This window comes from Haliotis cracherodii, unplaced genomic scaffold, assembly GCF_022045235.1.
Source record: "Haliotis cracherodii isolate W230 unplaced genomic scaffold, xgHalCrac1.p SCAF_7, whole genome shotgun sequence".
Classification (NCBI taxonomy): domain Eukaryota; kingdom Metazoa; phylum Mollusca; class Gastropoda; order Lepetellida; family Haliotidae; genus Haliotis; species Haliotis cracherodii.
The window spans coordinates 45,380,563-45,405,693 of NW_027266330.1; the positions used below are offsets into that span (position 1 = coordinate 45,380,563).

The window sequence follows — 25,131 nt, forward strand, 5'->3', positions numbered from 1 at the left end:
AAATAAATGTATACAAATCGCATTATGTTGACCTTTCAGCTGTGTACCGTGGCTCACGAGTTCACTTCATTCATTGATACAATCAACTTCAGTGACACGCACGGCGTTCATTACACGGCGATGTATATTCCGGACTTGTTCTGGCCATAGCTTCCGGAGTTCTGACTAACAGTCACCAAGTCACCGTTGCTCCCATTTCCGTGCTCGTGTTATATAAAACCTGACGCGAACTTGTCATGTCAATGAAATACTGGCCACCGACAACCAACGAATCTAGCCGTAACTACTTATTTATTGTGTAATTTACATTACGTGTTGGTATTTGTTGACTATCTTATATCCAAGAGAGATTCAACCATGATCAAAGCTATTGGTATATTGGTAAGTCTCCACTTATATATTCTGGCTTAATCTATCTATACTTTATTTGCAAGTTACAATATATGTACAAATACTACAATGTGTCAGTATATATGTCTATATATATTCATGTATGTACTATATATACCATCGACACATAAAATAAGGGAACTTATGATTTGAATGTAGGTATTTGTTGAGGTGTACATTTGTAATACCGTAGCGTTGCATCTGAACGCAACATCTTATCACAATGAAATTTCACGTCATGAGTGAATAGCACGTGGTGCGCGTGCACATAGAAGCCAAAGCGTGTGCGTCTGTTGTAATGTATTCTGACAACAAGTAATGCAGTTGAACTACGAACACGCTTAAAGATAATTCCGAGACTACCTCAGTGAACAGACAAAAGTTGAATTGTGGGCACGATAGAGTGGAGACGTCAATATCCCAAGTGGACCAAATGTTTGACAAATCAAAAAGTGTTATTTTTCGACTGTGGGACAAGTACCGTGAAACGGCCGGGTTCACAATGAGACCCGGGTATGGCAGGCCTAATAAACGACATTGTTTCATTACATTAATTGCACTACGCAATAGATGCAAATCTGCTCCTGTTATCAATAGAGAATTCCGTACAATAACAGGAAGAAAATTGTACCCTGTGAAAGTTGTGACCCTAACAGCTTACCATAGGCCTCAAAGATTGGAGTTGGCTAACCAGGACCAGCACGGACTGTGCGCCAATGGCGTTTCACCATGTTTCCGGACGAATCAAGGTTTAGTTTGCGATTCAGATATGGCAGAAAACTTTCTCGGCAACGTAGCGGCGAGATGTATGCCAGGGCAACAATTCTTGGCTAAGATCGTTATGGTGGCGGTGGTGTCATGGTGTGGGATGGTATTAAACATGTCAGACGAACTGATTTGGTTATTTTGAATGGACATTTGACTGGCCAGCGATATGTTGGCGACATTTTGGCGTTGTTCCATTCGTTGGCATTATCGGCATAAATTGTGAACTGCAAGATGACAATCAATCTATCTATCTGTCTGTCTGTATGGCTAGCCATGTGATAAAAGCGTTGGCTACTGGTACAATATATATGAAACCCAAATAGGATGTGGCTGAAATATTGCTTAAAACCTTACTCACATAACATCATGTGTGTCTGTGTATGGCAACTTACACCATATACCCGTGCTCGTTGGTTTCACCGAAGTGGTAAACGTCTGAGAACTGCATCACTTCGGGCATTCCTCCCCCATCAAGCTGACACGTCGTGATATAACTGGAATACTGCCCAAGGCGGCGTTAAACCAAACTCACTCATTAACTGTACTTTGTGATATCATCCAACTGACCCTGTATGTTCGTTAGTTAAATATACTGATGTTTCATGGCTTAAATGTCAATGTCTGTTCAGACATGGTGTGTGGTGCTGACCCTGGCGCGTCCTAACCCCGGATCTGGAGGGCTACCGAAGAGGAAGTTTCCCCTTCATGGAAGCGGGTTTAGATCACTTGACCCCGAGACCAACTTGACGATGGACCAGATAATGACCCAGCAACTCGGGGGGATTTCAGGTTTGTTTGTTCGTTGTTTAACGACGCACTCAGCAATATTCCAGCTTAGTAACGGCGGTCTGTAAATAATAGAGTATGGACCAGACAATCCAGTGATTAATATCATGAGCATCGATCCACACAGTTGGGATATGATGACATGCATTGACCAAGTCAGCGAGCCTGACCGCCCGATCCCATTAGTCGCCTCTTACGACAAGCATAGTCGCCTCTTACGGCAAGCATGGGTTGCTGAAGCCTTATTCTCTCCCCGGATCTTCACGGGGTGGATTTCAAGTATACCGCCCCCCTCACTGCTGTAGCATATATGATCTGTTCATGTCTGATAATTTAATGAACTATAAGGGATCGTGATTCATTCTTAGAAATTTAATAATATCCTATGATTTAGAAAGTTCGGCTAAAAACAGAACTTGTAGTTCCTGTCACTACATAGTGGTAGAATATGTAATCATCGTCTCTAGTAAACTCAAACCTGGATGTAGATAAGCTGATACTTACAGAGGATGTGGCTACCTTCATTGAACAGCGGTGTGTCTATTTCAGACGTTGGAAACAAAATGATGGACTCTGGCGGCCTGATTCTCGCAGAATTAGACCTTCGACTCACCCCAGAGCAGTATGCTGCATTCTACGGCACAGACAGGTACATACACTTTCACTACGTATTCGCCGAGTACACGATTCCACTTGTCAAAACTCCTTTATGCACACAAGATCTTTCGCCGCTCAACGGCTCTTCAGGTCTAAGCCTTTAACGTGAAACCTTTAACGCAGACATAAGCGACATAATTTTCCTATCACTACGTTAAAGTTTTCATTATACCTGAAGAGTCTGAAGAGAAATATACGCCTCGTGGTCGTTGTGTATCGTACATGAACACTGATGGGAGAATAAACCACATAAACTACCATTTTCCTTCCATGAATGAGTTGAACAAAACATGGACCTCGTCTTCTACGCTGTCATTACAGTGAAAACATTTTCTATTGTGGACAGGTACACCTACGTACCGACCGGTTTCCACTCGAATAGGAGCCACGCCACATCTAAACTTGGCTAGTGCCGATCTATAGTTTCTGGCCATCTTATTTGGAACATAGTATTCTGTCCCATATACTTGTTTGTAGCATCGGTACATTCTCAATTTATTAAGCCCATTTCTCCCCTCTTCCTTTCTTAACATATCACTCCAACGGGTAACATATTCATTCATACACCATTGTTCCACCTGTGTACAAACAGAAAATTTATCTATAAAACCTGTTTGACAGATGTTGACAGTGCTTAATGTGTGATGACGCGTGCGATGACATAATAAGGCACCAACTGCTATGTTGTACAGCTTTAGCTGTGACATTACTAGGTGGTATAAACTCTATTGTAGTGGATACGAGGCTTGACAACTGGGCTGTATTTATATCTTCTGTAAGCTCCTGGAACGTACGATCAGTGATCTATCTACAGACAGTGTATCTCATACCAGGACCACGCCAAGTAAATATTCTGTATCGGGGAAACTTTCAATTTCTCTGCATATTGTTCTTGTAAATATGATGTGACGTGGTTGTTTAGTGGTGCATCAACTGTTCTCCACTGCAGTGTTGTGACAGCTGGCTCGCGAGGACGCTCCAAGCGGAAGGCGGTCAAAGACCCCATGTTAAGATGGTTCCATGGAGAGATCCCGTACACGTTCGCGGAAAACACCTTCGGTAAGTTTATACTTTTAATGTCATTAGTACATATCTAGACTGTAATGCTATACCTGGATTTTCTCTGTAGATGGAACTGCAAAACCAGATATGTTTAAAATTAATACCATGAGCCTGAGTATTTTTGTTGTAAAAATAACACCTTGCAATAATGTAAATTTTGCAGACAATTTCCTTTTCCTTTCAAGACTCTGCAGCATAATTATATTTTTTCTAGAATTGTCAGGGAAAGCCCCCCTACCCCTCAAACCCCCCTACCCCCACCCCGAATATTAAATGGTAGGCCCCTTACAACTCGACTGCAGTTGCCTGACACCTGATCATGTTCAATATTTCCTATTAAAAATGAAATGGAGCACTCAGTCGTTGTATAAATACGCTGAGTATATGACAAATGATTTTGAAATGTTTTGTTTTCCAGATGCTAAAGACACGGTGTTGATCAAGGAGGCCATGACGGAGTGGGAGAGATACACGTGTCTCAACTTCAAGGCAGCTACGCCCTCTCATACCAACGTCGTGGACTTCATTAACGGAGACTCGTGAGTAGGATTTCATCAGTTAATGACGTCGGATGAAACTACAAGTTCATACGTAAATCAGGTGGATTCTTACAAAACCTTATTATGTATCTAAGCTGGACAGGTACCTGATATGTACAGTCGGTCTTGGTACGAATAAACTAAAGAAATTATTGTTAATTTACTTCCGTAATTAACCGTTACACAGCAAGTGTGACTCACGTGATTGTGTGCTACAGGTGCAGCTCCCAGTTGGGTATGGTCGGGGGCAGGCAGGCGCTCATGTTGAATGCACCCGGGTGTAGATTCGTAAGTAGAAATTGTGTGTTGCTTCCTATGTATGTTATACGTTGTAATATGTATGTAATAATGTTTAAGATCGCATTCTTGTTACCAAATACATTGGTAGTTTTTGTCTGTCGTTCAGTCCTCAAATTCAAGGGGCGGTCGGGTAGCCTAGTGGTTAAAGCGTTCGCTCGTCACGCCGAAGACCCGGTTTCGATTCCCGACATGGGTACAATGCGTAAAGCCCATTTATGGTGTCCCCCGCCGTGATATTGCTGGAATAGTGCTTAAAGCGGCGTAAAACCATACTCACTCACTCACTCACTCAAATTCCAGTCACACGCCGCAGCACATCTGTTGTTTTATGTGAAGATACATATAATAGCATAGATAACGTGAACATACATACCCCATCCATCCCCCCCCCCCCCCCCCCCCCGGACGTAATTCCTAAGACAGAACAAGAGCACTTCCGTGTTTTCCGCTCAAAACAAGTGCCCCTGCATTTCCGTCGGTGTAAGTTACCAAGAGGTCAAGTAAATTGCAGCTCAGCCGACGTGCCTGCATATACATTCAAGTGAAGGTGATGCTGCCTCCACATTACCTCTATATACTCCTTTGTTGCGTGCTACCCCTAACCTTGACCTCTGTGAACCGCATCCGTGGTCTAGTGGATTGTGCGTCTGCCGGGAAAACGAGTTCGATCCTCGGCCGCGTCATACCAAAGAAGTTAAAACACACACACACACACACACACACACACACACACACACACACACACACACACGCACACACAGACACACAGACACACACACACACACACACACACACCTTGACCTCACCTTGACCTCATATTGACCTCACTTTGACCTCACTTTGACCTCACTTTGACCTCTGTGTTGACAGAGAGGCTTGTACCTGCACGAGATCGGCCACGCTATCGGCCTGATCCACGAACACCAGCGTCCAGACAGGGATAGCTACGTGGACATCTCCCTGCAGAACGTCGCCCCGAGTCTCCGATTCTCCTTCACGAAGTACCCCAGGGATAAGGTTGACCTTGTCAACACCGAGTACGAGTACTCCTCCATCATGCACTACGGTGTCACGGTGAGCACACAGACAGGGGCTCCCGGGAACAAGCGGGACACTACGATCAGTGTCGTGCCCATTGCCATTCAATGCCTAGACATTGTTACACGTGAAGATCCGGGGTAGAATAGATCTTCAGCAACCCATGCTTGCCGTAAAAGGCGACTATGCTTGTCGTATGATGCTACTAACGGAATCGGGTGGTCAGTCTCACTGACTTGGTTGATGCATGTCATCGTATTCTAATTGCGTGGATCGATGCTCATGATGTCAATCCCTGGATTATCTGGTCCATACTCGATTATTTACAGACCGCCGTCCTTAAGCTGGAATATTGCTCAGTGCGGCGTTAAACAACAAACAAATAAATTTAGATATTGTAATAAGTACCAGGTATGAATCTGAGATTTTGTCTCTCCTAAATTGATCTATACAATACATTTTGAGTTCGTAGACTATCACAGTGGATTTACGGAGTTGACCTAAACTTGCTACAAATTCCAATTGGACAGTGCCGCTTATCTATGCAACATCTTGCTGGACTACTTGTTTATTGTCAATCCTAATTAAGGTTTCCATGAACCTTCCATATTCCGATTGTAAACATGCATAAACACGCTCTGTCCTATTTTTCATAAAGCCTCACTTCTTATATTCCATTTCCAATTATGATGTTTTTTTTCAATCCTCAGGCGTTCTCTAGAGATGGTAAACTGAAGACGCTTCGTCCCAAGGATCCAGCTCGAGAGGAGGAGATTGGGAAAGTATATCTGAAGGAGCTCTCCTTCAATGATGTGCTGGCCGTCAACAACATGTACAACTGTGCAGGTAAAACGGTGGAATTTCTGTTAAAGCATCATACCATTTACTTCACGACCAGATCTTAATCAATGGATCCTTAAATGGCGTGTCGGATCATTCAGCGGGGTGCAACTCTCACAGGGGGTTCTGATTAAACTGTAAGATTATCAAAGAAGTCTTCTCAAAGAAATTGCTTCCATGTTAAAAAGTATCGCCTGAACAAAACCATCATAACAGGTGTCACTGAATAGTGATTCGTTTGATTTAGCCCTAATAAATCAAATCAGTGTGCAGTAATTTCTAACGTTGGCTCACATGACCTCACTGTGCATTACAGGAAATTGTCCCGCCACAGTCAAGTGTGAAGATGGCGGCTTCGTTGACCAGACCTGCCGCTGTGTGTGCCCGGACGGAACACGTGACTGTGAAGTGGGCTACAAGGCACCCGAGACTGATGGTGGGGCCCAACTCCCGCTTGTTTTCACAGTCGAGTAGTATAACTGTTACAAGGCTAGGATTATACCTTATGGGAGATGTCCATGGGTGGCCCAGTCGTCTAAGCTGTGTCCCTTGGGCCCGCCAGAAACCTATGCTTGTGGGTTCGAATCCTCGTTCGCCCCGATTATGTTTCTAGGTCTATCAGCACCTTACCTGTGCTCGTGGGTTTCACTGAAGTGGTAATCTGACATCTGCTTCATATAACTGTAATACTGTTAAAAGCGGCGTTTAACCCAACTCACTCACTCACTCACCCAATCAGAACCCATGGCATCCACACATCATTAAACTGAAGCGATTGGAGTCATTCTGATACTTTAAATAATTAGCAGGTGTATCTTGCATCTTAGCATGTGTTGGTTAGAACATGTTTTTATGTCAGATTATCACTTTGATGTATTGCAGTAAATTCGGTTGTATTCCATTTCTCGGGAAGGAGAATTTATCAAATGTGTGAGATTATGTTACGTCAACACACCAGTCAAGGTTATCAATCACTATTATTCTAATTTCATCGACTGTCATTTGAGTAGAAACACGTTCAGACGGGAATTCAACACAGTGCATGTTGTAGGTGACTGCAGCAACGCCTATGACGACTGGCAATGCGCCGTGTGGGCCAACTCCGGCCAGTGCACCAGAAACAACAAGTTCATGAGAACGGGCTGCATGAGGGCGTGCCAGTTGTGCTCCTACACCGTGGCGCCGACTGCAAGTGGTAAGTAGTTACATAGATTGCTGTAAAGCAAAAGGTTCAGAGTGATACTCCTAACTGACTCTAAGTCGGAAATCAATCAAGGAAAATGTTTCAGATATATAACAGGTACCTTGCTAAAAAAAACCACCGACACGGCTGGACCAGTCAATCCTGTGACTGACATCATGAGCATCGATTTACGCAATAGGTATACGATGACATGCATCAACCCTTACATGCATTACGACAGGCATAGTCGCCTTTTACGGCATGCATGCGAATCTACATTCACGGGTGACGTACTTATTGTAAATACACTTCGTCATTGATGTACTTATTGTAAATACACTTCGTCACTGACGTATTTATTGTAAACACATTTCGTCACTGACGTGCTTATTGTAAATACACTTCGACACACACGTACTTATTGTAAATACACTTCGTTACTGACGTACTAATTGTAAGTACACTTCATCAGAGACGTATTTATTGTGAGTACACTTCATCAGAGACGTATTTATTATAAGTACACTTCATCAGAGACGTATTTATTGTAAATACACTTATCAGAGACGTATTTATTGTAAGTACACTTCATCAGAGACGTATCTATTGTGAGTACACTTCATCAGAGACATATATATATATTGTGAGTACACTTAATCCAAGACGTATCTACTGTAAGTACACTTCATCAAATACGTATGTATTGTAAGTACACTTCATCAGAGACGTATTTAGTGTGAGTACACTTCGTCACACATACACATGTTGATTACAGTGGGCTGTGAAGATCTGTATCCCAAGAAATGTGCCAAGTGGAAGAAGAATGGCGACTGTGTTGCCAACGAGTGGTGGATGTCCCTGAACTGCCGAAAGACGTGCAACGCCTGTGTTGACAAAAGCCAGAGATCAGAGAGTAAGAAAACGCCTTCTTAATGTAAATTCTTCATCATCCTTTACTAAAATCCTTCAAATCCATCTCAAATCCTTATATTATTTAAACTCCACTCGCCCATTATATCGGCGTCTTGCACAACCATACATGTTTTAACGTTTAACGTAGTAGTAGTAGTAGTAGTAGTAGTAGTAGTAGTAGTAGTAGTAGTAGTAGTAGTAGTAGTAGTAGTAGTAGTAGTAGTAGTTTATATCAGAGGCAGTATTGGGGTACATAATCATATATGTCAAATCACACGCGGAGCTGCAACCTGTCGCTGACGTGTTTGATTCTGATGGCACTATTTTGTTTCCCCTGCAGCTCAGTGTGAGAATAAGTTCAGTGATTCCTCCGAGTGTGACAAGTGGGCGGCTGACGGCGAGTGTAAGATCAACCCTGCATGGATGCTCATCAACTGCCGCAAGTCATGTCAGACATGTGACCAAACCCCTCCAGTCGTTGACGAAACTAAAGGTAGGATATTCCCCATAAAATGAATTGCCACATGTCAGGGTGTTTACATTGGGAGATTGTTGTTTGTTTGTTGTGTAACGCCGCACTCAGCAATATTTCAGCTAAGTAACGGTGGTCTGTAAATATTCGAGTCTAGACTAGACACTCTAGTAATTGGCATCATGAGCATCGATCTACCCAATTGGGATATGATAACATGCATCAACCAAGTCAGCGAGCCTAACCACCCGATCCCGTTAGGCGCCTCTTACGACAAGTATGAGCTGCTGAAGATCAATTCTTATAATGGGAAAACACCCGATGCTACGTCCAAAAAATCCATTGAAGACTGTCTCCTACAGATACATCATGATTGACTGACATGAGAGCAACTGGCTCTACAGAATCCCACCATTCTAGATGAATGTATAACTAACGTGATCTCTATTTCCAACAATATGGAGAATATCTTAGAGAAATATTTCTGCTGTTCCTGTTACTGACGAGATAGTTCACAACCACACTTATGTATTGCCAGGAAACTGTGTGGACATCCACACTGACAAGCAGGCGTGTGCTGACTGGGCTAGGGCCGGGGAGTGCAAGGCGAACCCCACGTGGATGCAAGTCAACTGTAAGAAGTCGTGTGGCATCTGTAGCGGTGGTGGATCTGTCGTCACGACCAAACGTGAGTAGCTCTTCTGTCCTCACACCCGAGCAGTGTAAAGCAACACGCCTATACCTATTATAGCAATGTGACGTGGAACTAGCTTGAACCTATCACGATTGCAAGTAATGAAACAGTCGACCATAATGTAACACACTTGTTTGTGTCAGTTGAAAACAGTAGTTGCTGGTATGACTCGAACCTTTGATATTGCTACTCACGCTGGCGCTTAAACTATAGAAGGGGAAACCAGTATTCACATGCCATAGTGCTTTATTGCACCCATGCCGGAATCGGGTTGTCCCAAGAAGAAAATATTGAAACTCAAGCTCCGTTGAAATAGGAGATTTAAATACTACGACTACCGTAGGTCTATGCTAAAACGACATTCGTACAGCCGTCTCAGTCATGGCGTCAGAGGGTGGGCAAGTAGGAACTACACATTGGCTAGCATTAATCTTGATAAAGGTCGACAAAACCTTCCTCATCCTTTGTGCAATGAGGAATTGACGTGAAGTGGTGTTCTGTGACCAAGGTGTGTGTGTTGGTATTTAAGCTGTGAAGTGTGTGGACACCGACCTCCGCTGCTCGTCGTGGGCTGCCACTGGCGAATGTCTGAAGAACCCCAACTGGATGCTTGACAACTGTGCCGTGTCTTGCGACGTCTGTGTACCCGACTCCGTCACCACGCCCTTCACCCCGCCCTTCACCCCCGACATCACCCACCCTACCGTTGGCCCGCAAGGTAAACATTGCTTGTTACTAATGATATATCTGGTCGAGATATTTGTTAACGCATGTCATATAGTACATTAATTAAATGTGTTGTATAACAATATATCTTTACGTATACACGCCAAAGTGCACAAGAAGTTAAACAAAAAGATGCGCGACATACTTCATTAAAAACATTCGGGCTGTTCTTTAGGTTCGGTTGTTATTTGGAAACAGTTGGTATGGTCTTATGTTTAATGGGTTGTCCGGTATTTCATCTTAACGTATGATGTATAACAATTATGTTATGAAAAATGTACGAGTAAGCATGTTTTTGTTCAGTTCCCTGCACTAATCTTCACGACGACTCTGAGTGTGGAGTGTGGGCCAGCACGGGACACTGCGAGATAAACCCAGATTGGATGCACCATAACTGCCGCAAAGCATGTCGGTTGTGTGTTGAGGTCAAGGCCACACCGTCACCACCAGGTGGGCATAGAATAAACGTTTATTAATCGCTTAAGTGATATAGATAGGTTTTAACATGAAGACCTTTTTGGTATTCAAACTGGACGCACAAGGTACAAACATCAGCGCATTGTACTACGTCTGTGATCGACTTTGAGATGTTGCTGCAGCCATGCTTGAGGGTTTATACTATTACATCACAAACATGTACTGTTGATTTTCCAATCACTAGCAGAAGTTATTTTTCATTTCAGATTGCACATGTAAAAACAGTGGATCTGGAGTCATGCGACCACCGACCTTCACGCTACTGACGTGTTTCACACTTCTATTCGTCCTCGCGTCCAGTCATCTCTGAGAAACTAAGAAGCGAAGATTTTATACAGTCTACAGGTCGAATAATTGTAACAAGACTTACCAAACGTCATTATCATATTAGTGTCCAATACAAGTGTTCTTATACATACAAGTTTTATACTGGCACCGAAGGGAGATTCTGTCTGTCGGTCTGTTCACCGTTGGTGTTTTTACTACGGTCAATATACCTTTAGTGTGTACGTGTGCACCCCTGGTGGATGTTATATTGTTAATGTGAGAAAAAATGCCTGTGATATTTTATACTTTTGTCCCACCAGGAAACTGTATTTATTGCAACTTGATGTATTTCACCGATAATATACATTATTGAAAATGTGTATGTGGGATGTTCAATATTTTCTATATTTCAAAAAATAAATTATTTTGATATATTAAGATTTTTTTGTTATTCATGAACCTAGTATTAAGATAGTGTTAATGATAAAATTGCATTCTGCGAGAAGAACAACTGTGTAAGGTGTACCGAGTGCGTCGTGAAGACACCTCGTGATGTCTGTATACATAACTGCCTCGTGATGTCTGTACACAGCTGCCTCGTGATGTCTGTACACAGCTGCCTCGTGATGTCTGTACACTGCTGCCTCGTGGTGTCTGTACAAAGCTGCCTCGTGATGTATGTACACACAGCTGCATCGTGATGTCTGTACACAGCTGCATCGTGATGTCTGTACCCTGCTGCCTCGTGGTGTCTGTACACAGCTGCCTCGTGGTGTCTGTACACAGCTGCCTCGTGGTGTCTGTACACAGCTGCCTTATAGTGTCTGTACACTGCAGGCTCGTGGTGTCTGTACACACTGCAGCCTCGTGGTGTCTGTACACACTGCAGTCTCGTGGTGTCTGTACACAGCTGCCTCGTAGTGTCTATACACAGCTGCCTTATAGTGTCTGTACACAGCTGGCCCGTGGTCTCTGTACACACTGCAGTCTCGTGGTGTCTGTACACAGCTGGCTCGTGGTGTCTGTACACACTGCAGCCTCGTGGTGTCTGTTCACAGATGCCTCGTGGTGTCTGTGCACAGCTGCCTCGTGATGTCTGTTCACAGATGCCTCGTGATGTCTGTTCACAGATGCCTCGTGGTGTCTGTGCACAGCTGCCTCGTGATATCTGTACACAGCTGCCTCACGGTGTTTGTAGACAAAGTTACCTCGTGATGTATGTACACTGCTGCCTCGTAGTGTCTGTACACACTGCTGCTTCGTGATGTCTGTACACAGCTGCCTCGTGATGTCTGTACACTGCAGGCTCGTGGTGTCTGTACACAGCTGCCTCGTGATGTCTGTACACTGCTGCCTCGTGGTGTCTGTACACAGCTGCTGCTTCGTGGTGTCTATACACTGCAGGCTCGTGGTGTCTGTACACAGCTGCCTCGTGGTGTCTGTACACAGCTGCCTCGTGGTGTCTGTATACAGCTGCCTCGTGGTGTCTGTATACAGCTGCCTCGTGGTGTCTATACACAGCTGCCTCGTGGTGTCTGTACACAGCTGCCTCGTGGTGTCTACACAGCTGTCTCGTGGTGTCTGTACACAGCTGCCTCGTGATGTCTGTACACTGCTGCCTCGTAGTGTCTGTACACAGCTGCTGCTTCGTGATGTCTGTACACAGCTGCCTCGTGGTGTCTGTACACAGCTGCCTCCTCGTGTCTGTACACAGCTGCCTCGTGGTGTCTGTACACACTGCTGCCTCGTGGTGTCTGTACACAGCTGCCTTATAGTGTCTGTACACAGCTGGCTCGTGGTGTCTGTACACACTGCAGCCTTGTGGTGTCTGTACACACTGCAGTCTCGTGGTGTCTGTACACAGCTGCCTCCTCGTGTCTGTACACACTGCCTCGTGGTGTCTGTACACAGCTGGCTCGTGGTGTCTGTACACACTGCAGCCTCGTGGTGTCTGTACACACTGCAGTCTCGTGGTGTCTGTACACACTGCAGTCTCGTGGTGTCTGTACACACTGCAGCCTCGTGGTGTCTGTACACACTGCAGCCTCGTGGTGTCTGTACACACTGCAGCCTCGTGGTGTCTGTACACAGCTGCCTCATAGTGTCTGTACACAGCTACCTCGTGGTGTCTGTACACAGCTGCCTCGTGGTGTCTGTACACAGCTGCCTCGTGGTGTCTGTACACACTGCAGTCTCGTGGTGTCTGTACACAGCTGCCTCCTCGTGTCTGTACACAGCTGCCTCCTCGTGTCTGTACACAGCTACCTCGTGGTGTTTGTACACACTGCAGTCTCGTGGTGTCTGTACACAGCTGCCTCGTGGTGTCTGTACACAGCTGTCTCGTGGTGTCTGTACACAGCTGTCTCGTGGTGTCTGTACACAGCAGCCTCCTCGTGTCTGTACACAGCTGACTCATGGTGTCTGTACACAGCTGTCTCGTGGTGTCTGTACACAGCTGCCTCGTGGTGTCTGTACACAGCTGTCTCGTGGTGTCTGTACACAGCTGTCTCGTGGTGTCTGTACACAGCTGTCTCGTGGTGTCTGTACACAGCTGTCTCGTGGTGTCTGTACACAGCTGTCTCGTGGTGTCTGTACACAGCAGCCTCGTGGTGTCTGTATACAGCTGACTCATGGTGTCTGTACACAGCAGCCTCGTGGTGTCTGTACACAGCTGCCTCGTGGTGTCTGTACACAGCTGCCTCGTGGTGTCTGTACACAGCTGCCTCGTGGTGTCTGTACACACTGCAGTCTCGTGGTGTCTGTACACAGCTGCCTCGTGGTGTCTGTACACAGCTGCCTCCTCGTGTCTGTACACAGCTGCCTCCTCGTGTCTGTACACAGCTACCTCGTGGTGTTTGTACACACTGCAGTCTCGTGGTGTCTGTACACAGCTGCCTCGTGGTGTCTGTACACAGCTGCCTCGTGGTGTCTGTACACAGCTGTCTCGTGGTGTCTGTACACAGCAGCCTCATGGTGTCTGTACACAGCTGACTCATGGTGTCTGTACACAGCTGTCTCGTGGTGTCTGTACACAGCTGCCTCATGGTGTCTGTACACAGCTGTCTCGTGGTGTCTGTACACAGCTGTCTCGTGGTGTCTGTACACAGCTGTCTCGTGGTGTCTGTACACAGCTGTCTCGTGGTGTCTGTACACAGCTGTCTCGTGGTGTCTGTACACAGCAGCCTCGTGGTGTCTGTACACAGCTGTCTCGTGGTGTCTGTACACAGCAGCCTCGTGGTGTCTGTATACACTGCCAACAACATATCGGTAATGAATCAAATATAATCGTAAACTCTCCACAGACGCTGTAGAGGGGAAATGTGGAGAGTTTACGAGTATATTTGATTCATTACCGATGATTTTGTTGGCATTTACATCTACAGGTGTTTTGAGACTGTCTCCCAGTAACGACTACAGAGCATGGTCTCGTGGTCTGTTCTTCCGCTGTGGCAGTGTCTGTCCTTCTGCTGTGGCGGTGTCTGTCCTTCTGCTGTGGCGGTGTCTGTCCTGCTGTGGCGGTGTCTGTTCTTCCCCTTTGGCGGTGTCTGTGCACTGACTGATGTCGAGGGTCAGGGTCAGAGGTCGTGGCGTTACGTCATGCGCACTGCCAACCGAAGTGCAGATGGGTGAAGTGTTGTAATAGTTGAAGAACATCCTTCACAGTTAATAAATTTAGACTGTGAGGATAATTAATTGTGGGCGTATGATGTGACTAAATAAATGTTGTGGGAGTTTATGGAGGAATGGCTCTGTTGTTTATGTACTCGACCACGTTTGAGCCAATCAACGTAATAAGTATATATATATATATATATATATATGAATATATGAATAACAATGCCAGGATAATACGTATATTTTGCTTAAAATTTAATTCTCGTGTTGATTAGCGTAAAAATGAAGTTGTTTGTACTGAGGTCTCTTTTGCATACGTTGTTCTACATATCACATGGCAATGGGGCCTGACACTCGGGTGAAGAAATGGATCTCAGGAACATACGTCCTTGTATCAGTGGATGTCAGTACTTTGTTTCACTGTTTTTCAATATCTCTGGTAGGCTTTGCAGGAGGGTAGCCTAGCAAAGCCTAACGTGAGGATTTGGCGCATTATAAATGCACACATTATTATTATTATGTTTATTACACACAACCCGGACAGCGAATGGCACTTCTCCCAGGAAGTACTGTCTAATGGAACCCACCCACAACTTTTCGGAGAATATGTAGACTCGAGCCTTCAGCCTCCAGCCAATGTCAGTCAACAGATTGGGAGGTACCAAACCTAAGGCACCGAGAACAATGGGGAGTCAGACAACTTGGTACTTTGGATGCAAGCGTGACAATTCGAAAGCGAGGTCCGCACATTTTTTCCTGAATCTTGTCAATCACATAAACGTCCAAAGGTACAGAAAGTTCAATGATATAAATGATTTCATTGAATTTATCAAAAAAGGACAAGATGAGGTTTGTTGGCCTGGATAGGTCCAAGGCTGTATACGGGCCTATTCCAAAGAATTTTGTATTTATCATTCTTTTCGATTATGCCTTCTACATATTCTTTGTCGTACCATGGATTGGTATCTGCGCAGGACCACAAGTATGGCGAAGACGGTAATAAAATCATCGAGCCACTCCATTTCTTCTTTCTTTCTTACTAAAAACGAAAATTTCAGATGTACTGTCATGGAGACGGCAGAAAATACAACCACAGTTCATCGCCAGGAAGAAGAATTCTAGTTTGTTTGTAGACGTATCATGTACATGTAATGAAGAGATTCTTTCGTCGTCCAAAATAAAACATATGTAGGTTGATGTGAAGGTTTTGTTCTCAATGTCCTGTGCTTAAATGATCATGAATGAAAACCCCGTGAGTGACGTCACACTGCTTGCCCTGTTATAACGCGATGTGCCCACGATGACTCGTTGTTCCGCTCCATGGGTTGAGGAAAACAGGTCATTGTTGACGCACCTCCTCACTGGGATAAATAGGTGGCGTTATGTCGGAGTCTTCATTCACACCACGACACACACTGTAAACATTAAAACATAACACGGAAACAGACGAAATTGGCTTTTAAAAGTTTTAACATGCGGAGCAAGTTGTTGGTCTCGATCGCGCTGGTGGTAAGTACTGGGGAGTTCATTTTTCAAAATGTGGTCAGTGACATCTGCATGTTATAGTAATTATCACAAAACTCTGTCATAACTATGCTTTATCTATTAAGAGAACTCTCACGATGCTAGGCATGACATTGATTGTAGACTTGTCACCGTGTGCGAAAAATGGAAGAAAACAATGTATACCAGTTTTCCCGCTTGTATTTTCAAATTGTATTTTAATTTTTTATACAAATTCAACTGACTACAGTGGTACTGCAATATAAAAACACGTGTCGTCCATGGATATATGAGTGACGTCAAAGTTGGTTTGAACTTATATGTGTTGATATGTTAACATTGTCAAGGCAAGGGCACAAGGTTGAGCTGTGGTTTAAGATATACAACATAATGCTGATTGGTAGGAATATTATATGTACTGGAGCCCGTGCTAGGTTTGTATCAGTTATACGCGAGGTATTTAAGAGGCCAGCAGAGCCAGCACGGAAATGGTCTGGCCGGCGAGGTCACGTGTAGTATACAGTATTAAGTGGCGACTGTTTTTCTCCACGCTTTAGAACAACATACCGTGTTTTCAATTTAATGTTCACTTGTTTTCTTGTTATTTCATGCAGTTTCATACGAAACAGTTTCTTGAGACGGGTATATGGCGCGCCTACAATTCCACAGTGATCAATGTTGCCAATATATAATATGATTCAATTGGAAATTCATTCATGTATAGAATTCATGTTTTCTTCGTGAAACTCGCCTCATGGTAGGCCATGTAGTTTTACAATAACATGTAGGCAGGTTCTGTTGCAAACAAACACAGTTATCCCACATATGCTGCGGTTGTAGAACTGGACGTAAGAGGATCGAGCCATACGTAGTTAACATGCTGTGTTTGTATATAAGTAAGTGAGTTACTATGTAAAGTTATAGATCATCATGATGTGTTCGTCTATTTCAGTCAAGGGTCTAAAAAGAATACCGTTCGGTATTTTGATTATTTAAAAAAAGAGCACTTGTTTCTGTTCGAAAAAAACGAGCTCCTAGACTTTTAACAAAAATGCTCATCTCAAAACAAAATGCCCCTTAAAAAGGTTGCTCCGATTCCCTTGAACGGCCACGTAAATGCGACAGTTTCAATATTAAAACAACAACAACAATAGACATGCTGAAGACAATGCATGAATCGTGTGTACAACAGAATAGGAACAGTGACCAGGAAGTTATATACGGTAACGGGCACACGGGTATCACTAGTTAGCTTCACTAACGCACTGCATGTGTACACATTCATGACGTAACGGTCAATAGGATAGTAGTCGCTGCAGGTGCTGACTGCAGATGCGCCTGGTGTTGACTGTCAATGTTGGGAAGCAAACTGCCGTTCACGTCAAGCCTCCATACGACAAGCCTCTACCACTCGACTATTGCCTTAATCGTGTGACATATCGGCCCTTAAATGGTTGTTTTGTATATTCACATCATCTGTATATATTATACGTAATATGTATATCAACACGCTTCAGTTATTTGAATGTTTATATCAGGCAGGCTCGACTGGAGGTTGTAATCAATACGATAGTGGGTTCTGACTTATGTAAAGATTGGGAAGACGATACAGTCAGGATGGGCAACGAATTGTGTTGTTGGAGTAGGATAAGACAAACTCAGACAGATCACTGTCGACTTTTACGAGAAGGATGTGAAACTGGGGCACATTTTGCTTCGGAATCCGAATATAAGTAAATCAATTACACATTAAAGTCTAGCAACACAAATACACACAAATAGGACACAGACTTGACCTCGAGACAAAAAGGACATACATAACATTGTCGGGCATACTTCGAGCTGAGCAGGTCTGCTGCCGGGAAATATCCCCTCATAATGAACTCGGTTTCAACTCTAGTGTGTAATTGAAATCAAATACGATACCATTGTGCAAAATGTTAAAGTACGGCTTTGCTTCGGCCTACAATGCAAGTATGATGGGGTATAATATTTCATTAAAGAGTTACGTTCAGTCTTGAAAGAAACGCTGACCTTTCTTATCCGATTCCATGATATTAAGTAGTCCAGGCCATTATGTAATACTTTGAAACTGTAGTATCTGACACAGCGTACCGAGCAGGCAGACAGGTCATGCTTCTGTTAACAATATACATGGTCTTATGAAAAACCCTCGAAAATGTCTAGGTGTTTCATAAAATCCCAACTTCCTTCCCTCAATAACCATAGCAACAGTCGTTAATCCTTCTCTGCGATCTTTCAATGGCTCCCTGAAATCACTGAGAGTAAGCACTTGTCTTTCATTTCCTTACTATGATGTAACATCAACAGTCGTGGAATGAAAGATTTACATCAAATAATGATTGTCATTTATTTATTATTATACATTATTTATTTATGTATTACCATGTGAATTGCAACTTTATGATGATCGGATCACAGTATTGTATTTATGTGCTGACAGGAAGCTCCAGCAATCAGCGATCCTGCACATGTTGCCTGACTCTCTTTGTAAAAGTTACAGCTGTATCACAATGTTGTCGAGAGATCCCCTCCTTGTTCTTAAAACTGGAAACACCTTTGTGTTACATTTCGTACCGTCATCATCCCGCGAGCTAATCACGTGTACACTGTTGTCAGGTATGTCTGGGGGTCGCAACACACGCCCGTCCCCGGCAAGAAACACCCCCAAAGAAGAAGTACCCACCTCCTGGGAGCTTCAAGACCCTCGACCCCCCGACAAACCTCACCATAGACCAGATTCTGACCAAACAGTTGGGTGGCATTGACGGTGAGTGGTGCACGGGCAGTGACTGCCCTACACTCTATTAGTGTTGAACATTATTTAGAGCAGATGTATATAGTTAGGGATTCATCAGATATAGTTTTGAAGTAACCCTAGCCAAACATGTCCAAACGCCTGACCAAACCTCACCCAACGACCATATCTAGTTGCTGGCTCCTAGACGATAATATACGTACAGCAGTACTCTCAATGTTTGTGTGGCTATTGTTACATTGATGACAAACATCAATGTTGTGATCGTGTGTCCTTAAATTACCATACTTTAGAGGTCAATGACAGATATGTAAAGGAAGGCCTGCGAGTGGATCTTGTCAACAGTACTTAGCTCTAAGGCAATCGTAAGTCTAGCATATTATTACAAGATTCGTTTCGTTGATATCATTGACGCTAGATATTGAAGTATTGTTGTATGTTTACAGTTGCCGCCCACAGGATGGTCGCCCCAGGGGAGCACATCCTTGCCGAGTTAGACATGATGCTGACACAGGAACAGTTCCTCAACTTGTACCAGATGCCCAGCAGGTAGGTCCTTCATACCGACTGTAACCAGATGCCCAGTTGGTAGGTCCTTCCTAGCGAATGTTACCAGATACCCAGCAGGTAGGTCCTTTATAGCGACTGTTACTAGTTACCCAGCAGGAAGGTGATTTATAGCGACTGTTACCAGATACCCAGTTGGTAGGTCCTTTATAGCGACTGTTACCAGATGCCCAGCAGGTAGGTCCTTTATAGCGACTGTTACCAGATGCCCAGTTGGTAGGTCCTTCCTAGCGAATGTTACCAGATGCCCAGCAGGTAGGTCCTTTATAGCGACTGTTACCAGATGCCCAGCAGGTAGGTCCCTTATAGTGACTGTTACCAGATGCCCAACGGGTAGGTCCTTTATAGCGACTGTTACCAGATGCTCAGCAGGTAGGTCTTATTGCGACTTGTGCCAGTTACCTAGCGGGTAGGTCTTTTATAGCGACTGTTACCAGATGCCCAGCTGGTAGGTTCCTTATAGTGACTGTTACCAGATGCCCAACGGGTAGGTCCTTTATAGCGACTGTTACCAGATGCTCAGCAGGTAGGTCTTTTTGCGATTTGTGCCAGTTACCTAGCGGGTAGGTCCTTTATGGTGACTGTTACCAGATTCCCAGCAGGCAGGTCTTATAGCGACTTGTACCAGATTCCCAGCAAGCAGGTCGTATAACGACTGTTACCAGATGCATAGCAGGTAGGTTCTTTATAGCGACTGTTACCAGATGCCCAACGGGTAGGTCCTTTATAGCGACTGTTACCAGATGCTCAGCAGGTAGGTCTTTTTGCGATTTGTGCCAGTTACCTAGCGGGTAGGTCCTTTATGGTGACTGTTACCAGATTCCCAGCAGGCAGGTCTTATAGCGACTTGTACCAGATTCCCAGCAAGCAGGTCGTATAACGACTGTTACCAGATGCATAGCAGGTAGGTTCTTTATAGCGACTGTTACCAGATACCCAGCGGGTAGGTCTTTTATAGCGACTGTTACCAGATGCCCAGCTGGCAGGTCTTATAGCGGCCAAGCCAGATGCCAAGCATACGACTTCAATGATAAGTAGTATAGGAGAGGTGTCCAGTATAGGTAACTGAGGGATGTACACTGGTGCTCAGTATAGGTAACTGAGGGACGCACATTGGTGCCCCGTGTAGGTAACTTAGGGATATACACTGGTGTCCAGTATAGGTAACTGAGGGATGTACACTGGTGCCCAGTATAGGTAACTGAGGGATGTATACTGGTGACCAGTGTAGGTAACTGAGGGATGTACACTGGTGCCCAGTGTAGGTAACTGAGGGATGTACACTGGTGCCCAGTATAGGTAACTGAGGGATATACACTGGTGCCTAGTGTAGGTAACAAAGGGATTACACTGGTGCCCAGTATAAGTAACTGAGGGATGTACATTGGTGCCCATGTAGATGAGTGATGTACATTGGTGCCAAGTATAGGAGGGATGCACACTGGTGCCCAGTATAGGTAACTGAGGGATGTCCACTGGTGCCCAGTATAGGTAACTAAGGGATGCACACTGGTGCCCAGTATAGGTAACTGAGGGATACACACTGGTACCCAGTGTAGGTAACTGAGGGATGTACATTGGTGCTCAGTATAGGTAACTGAGGGATGTACATTGGTGCCCAGTATAGTTAACTGAGGGATGTACATTGGTGCTCAGTATAGGTAACTGAGGGGTGTACACTGGTGACCAGTGTAGGTAACTGAGGGATGCACACTGGTACCCAGTGTAGGTAACTTAGGGTTGTACACTGGTGCCCAGTATAGTTAACTGAGGGATGTACACTGGTGCCCAGTATAGGTAACTGAGGGATGTACATTGGTGCCCAGTATAGGTAACTGAGGGATGTACACTGGTGCCCAGTATAGGTAATTGAGGGATGTACACTGGTGCCCAGTATAGGTAACTGAGGGATGTACATTGGTGCTCAGTATAGGTAACTGAGGGATGTACACTGGTGCCCAGTATAGGTAACTGAGGGATGTACACTGGTGCCCAGTATAGGTAACTGAGGGATGTCCACTGGTGCCCAGTATAGGTAACTAAGTGATGTACACTGGTGCCCAGTGTAGGTAACTGAGGGATGTACACTGGTGCCCAGTATAGGTAACTGAGGGATGTACATTGGTGCCCATGTAGATGTGTGATGTACACTGGTGCCAAGTATAGGAGGGATGTACACTGGTGACCAGTATAGGTAACTGAGGGATGTACACTGGTGCCCAGTATAGGTAACTGAGGGACGTACATTGGTGCTCAGTATAGGTAACTGAGGGATGTACACTGGTGCCCAGTGTAGGTAACTGAGGGATGTACATTGGTGCCCAGTATAGGTAACTGAGGGATGTACACTGGTGCCCAGTATAGGTAACTGAGGGATGCACACTGGTGCCCAGTATAGGTAACTGAGGGATGTACACTGGTGCTCAGTATAGGTAACTGAGGGATGTACACTGGTGCCCAGTATAGTTAACTGAGGGATGTACATTGGTGCCCAGTATAGGTAACTAAGGGATGTACACTGGTGCCCAGTATAGGTAACTGAGGGATGTCCACTGGTGCCCAGTATAGGTAACTGAGGGATGTACATTGGTGCCCATGTAGATGAGTGATGTACACTGGTGCCTAGTGTAGGTAACTGAGGGATGTACACTGGTGCCCAGTATAGGTAACTGAGGGATGCACACTGGTGCCAAGTATAGGTAACTGAGGGATGTACACTGGTGCCCAGTATAGGTAACTGAGGGATGTACACTGGTGCCCAGTATAAGTAACTGAGGGATGTACACTGGTGCCCAGTATAGGTAACTGAGGGATGTACACTGGTGCCCAGTATAGGTAACTGAGGGATGTACATTGGTGCCCATGTAGATGAGTGATGTACACTGGTGCCTAGTGTAGGTAACTGAGGGATGTACACTGGTGCCCAGTAAAGGTAACTGAGGGATGTACATTGGTGCCCAGTATAGGTAACTAAGGGATGTACACTGGTGCCCAGTATAGGTAACTGAGGGATGTACACTGGTGCCCAGTATAGGTAACTGAGGGATGTACATTGGTGCCCATGTAGATGAGTGATGTACACTGGTGCCTAGTGTAGGTAACTGAGGGATGTACACTGGTGCCCAGTAAAGGTAACTGAGGGATGTACATTGGTGCCCAGTATAGGTAACTAAGGGATGTACACTGGTGCCCAGTATAGGTAACTGAGGAATTACACTGGTGCCCAGTATAGGTAACTGAGGGCTGTACACTGGTGCCGAGTATAGGTAACTGAGAGATGTACACTGGTGCCGAGTATAGGTAACTGAGGGCTGTACACTGGTGCCGAGTATAGGTAACTGAGGGATGTACACTGGTGCCCAGTATAGGTAACTGAGGGATGTACACTGGTGCCCAGTGTAGGTAACTGAGGGATGTACATTGGTGCCCAGTATAGGTAACTAAGGGATGTACACTGGTGCCCAGTATAGGTAACTGAGGGATGTACACTGGTGGCCAGTATAGGTAACTGAGATTTTGCCTGATGATCTTTTTGACGTAGATGACCGCACTGGGTCAGGATGTGGAAATGGGGAATGTATGTTTCGTGAGAACCGATTTTCTATCGATGTCTCCTGCGTTTCCTGATGTGGATGCACAACAAAGGTCTACCCGTTGCGAGGAAGGGACAATGGTGACACCACGATACGCTCGTAGGTTTAGTTACAGTATCATCCGACATCCTGGCATTGTCCCTGATAGGTGAGTCACGTTGCCTGTTTCTATACAGACCGACTTGTGGTTGTTGCTTCAACACAGAGGTCGACATCGACGATGTGAACATCGTTCCCTTTCTATGTGTATTTGATGAGTGTTCGCTCTCCACTCAAATGGAATATTTATATCACGATTCACAGGCTTTCGTGATTTCAGGCTGCAGATTTGTTGTTACTTGAATGACGGGCAAATCGCGTTATATATACACACAGTTAAAGTCTCTTCAACAACCAATACGTTTCCTTTGATTGCAAACATGTGATCTACAGTATGCTCATCTTACTTCAGCGTTCTCAACAACAAACTACTACTACAAAACCTATTTCTTACTTTTTGTAAACGACGATAAAGCTGTAAAGGACTAAAGTAACGACTTCTGTCATCTACACTCGTCAGTACATGAAGGGAAACTCCTTTACTTTGCATGTGAGAAAGTTTCACCAGCTTCTATGTCTATGGGTTTGCTGGTGGCGGTAGACGACACCCCTGTAGAAACCCAACCTTAACGTAAATTGTGAGTAAACACATGTCTAGAAATGGGTATGGCCGGACATCACTTTTTATATGGAAACGTTAAGACATTGAGTACCTGGATGCACTAACCTTCCAACTGACTAGGAATGTCACTCTTTGTGGGCTCTACCTATGAATAAACCCCTCGTTGTAACGCGAGGACAGGTATGTACAGTGCGTGTGATGTTACCAGCCAATCAGCGTAGGAGTTGCTTACAATACCTTTCTTACTGCGTCGGTCACACGTTTCAGGTGAGTTGATTGGTGGAATGCGGGACATTCAACACAAGGCACACTTCTACGGAAAACTATGACGATGATAGCGATTCCATATATGGTCATTAATTTTAATATTTCGACCGGTGTCATTCAGAGGTGTGTGTGTAGATCAATATTGATACTATATTTCATGAATGAATACCTAGATTTTAAGAAAGTCTTACAGTGGTATAAATTTGAAATAAACTTTACAATGTTACAATGCTATGTTTTTCTATTGGCAATGGACGGTGGATATGTTCGGGTATTTGTAACTACCCTATAATGCTATTTCTCCTCGACATAACATCGTTCTGAAACAAAGGGTTTAAATGTTTTAACCATTTGACAGTTCGTGTCATATATTTGGGCGCTGTTAATGTCAGAAATATTGTTTCTAATAATGGTCTTTTTGAAATACTTTGAAATATTTGACAGTGTGGGAACACTTGCTATTTTGTGGATATGCTAAGATATTCCTTAACAACGTCACATGTTCCACGGACTAATTAACTATTAGGCCCACATTACTGAATATACTCTTTGTTCTGTTAATGTACTATCTAGAAGAAGAGATTGTTATAAGACATAACAATCTGCAGGTCGTGTTTTTGTAACATAAAACGTAATAACACATGCAGACTTCAACAGGTCAGCAGACTTGGCTGAGACAAGTCCCCAAAGAGGGATGTATAATGCAGAACCTTGCAGATCCACTACAGGACAGAAGACAAGATAAACCCTGAAATCGTTGTGAAGGTTATCATGGGCGAATGAGAATTAGAGATTGACTTTTTCAGCACTTGTTGGTTTTGGACTTATAAATATCACCGCATCAAAAGACAGCTACATAAAATAGGCTGAATTCTCCATTATTTATTAACGTAACGAAAGTACAAACATGGAGAGCAATACAACCCGGATCACTGACTCTGTCACAGTTAGAACTTCTCGAAAGGTTTGTTGTCCGTCCATATCAGCAGGTCCGATCATTTCTATAACGGAGTCAGATTGTCCATTCTTCATGTA

General features: G+C 44.4%; 1 protein-coding gene across 1 annotated transcript in view; it reads left to right on the top strand.

The window, feature by feature from the left end:
- The first annotated feature begins 232 nt into the window (after nucleotides 1–232).
- The window catches only part of LOC139448917 (uncharacterized), a 40,060-nt gene continuing 15,161 nt past the window's right edge, over nucleotides 233–25,131 (top strand). Inside the window, exons 1-18 of the mRNA XM_071230431.1 lie at nucleotides 233–381; nucleotides 1,788–1,947; nucleotides 2,494–2,593; nucleotides 3,551–3,660; nucleotides 4,082–4,202; nucleotides 4,421–4,490; nucleotides 5,373–5,576; nucleotides 6,251–6,386; nucleotides 6,697–6,816; nucleotides 7,432–7,575; nucleotides 8,339–8,476; nucleotides 8,816–8,968; nucleotides 9,486–9,635; nucleotides 10,171–10,359; nucleotides 10,671–10,817; nucleotides 11,051–11,145; nucleotides 18,870–19,020; nucleotides 19,455–19,557. Coding sequence (XP_071086532.1) covers nucleotides 358–381; nucleotides 1,788–1,947; nucleotides 2,494–2,593; nucleotides 3,551–3,660; nucleotides 4,082–4,202; nucleotides 4,421–4,490; nucleotides 5,373–5,576; nucleotides 6,251–6,386; nucleotides 6,697–6,816; nucleotides 7,432–7,575; nucleotides 8,339–8,476; nucleotides 8,816–8,968; nucleotides 9,486–9,635; nucleotides 10,171–10,359; nucleotides 10,671–10,817; nucleotides 11,051–11,145; nucleotides 18,870–19,020; nucleotides 19,455–19,557 — 2,315 coding nt within the window. The 5' untranslated portion in view covers nucleotides 233–357. The remainder of the gene's footprint in view (nucleotides 382–1,787; nucleotides 1,948–2,493; nucleotides 2,594–3,550; nucleotides 3,661–4,081; nucleotides 4,203–4,420; nucleotides 4,491–5,372; nucleotides 5,577–6,250; nucleotides 6,387–6,696; nucleotides 6,817–7,431; nucleotides 7,576–8,338; nucleotides 8,477–8,815; nucleotides 8,969–9,485; nucleotides 9,636–10,170; nucleotides 10,360–10,670; nucleotides 10,818–11,050; nucleotides 11,146–18,869; nucleotides 19,021–19,454; nucleotides 19,558–25,131) is intronic.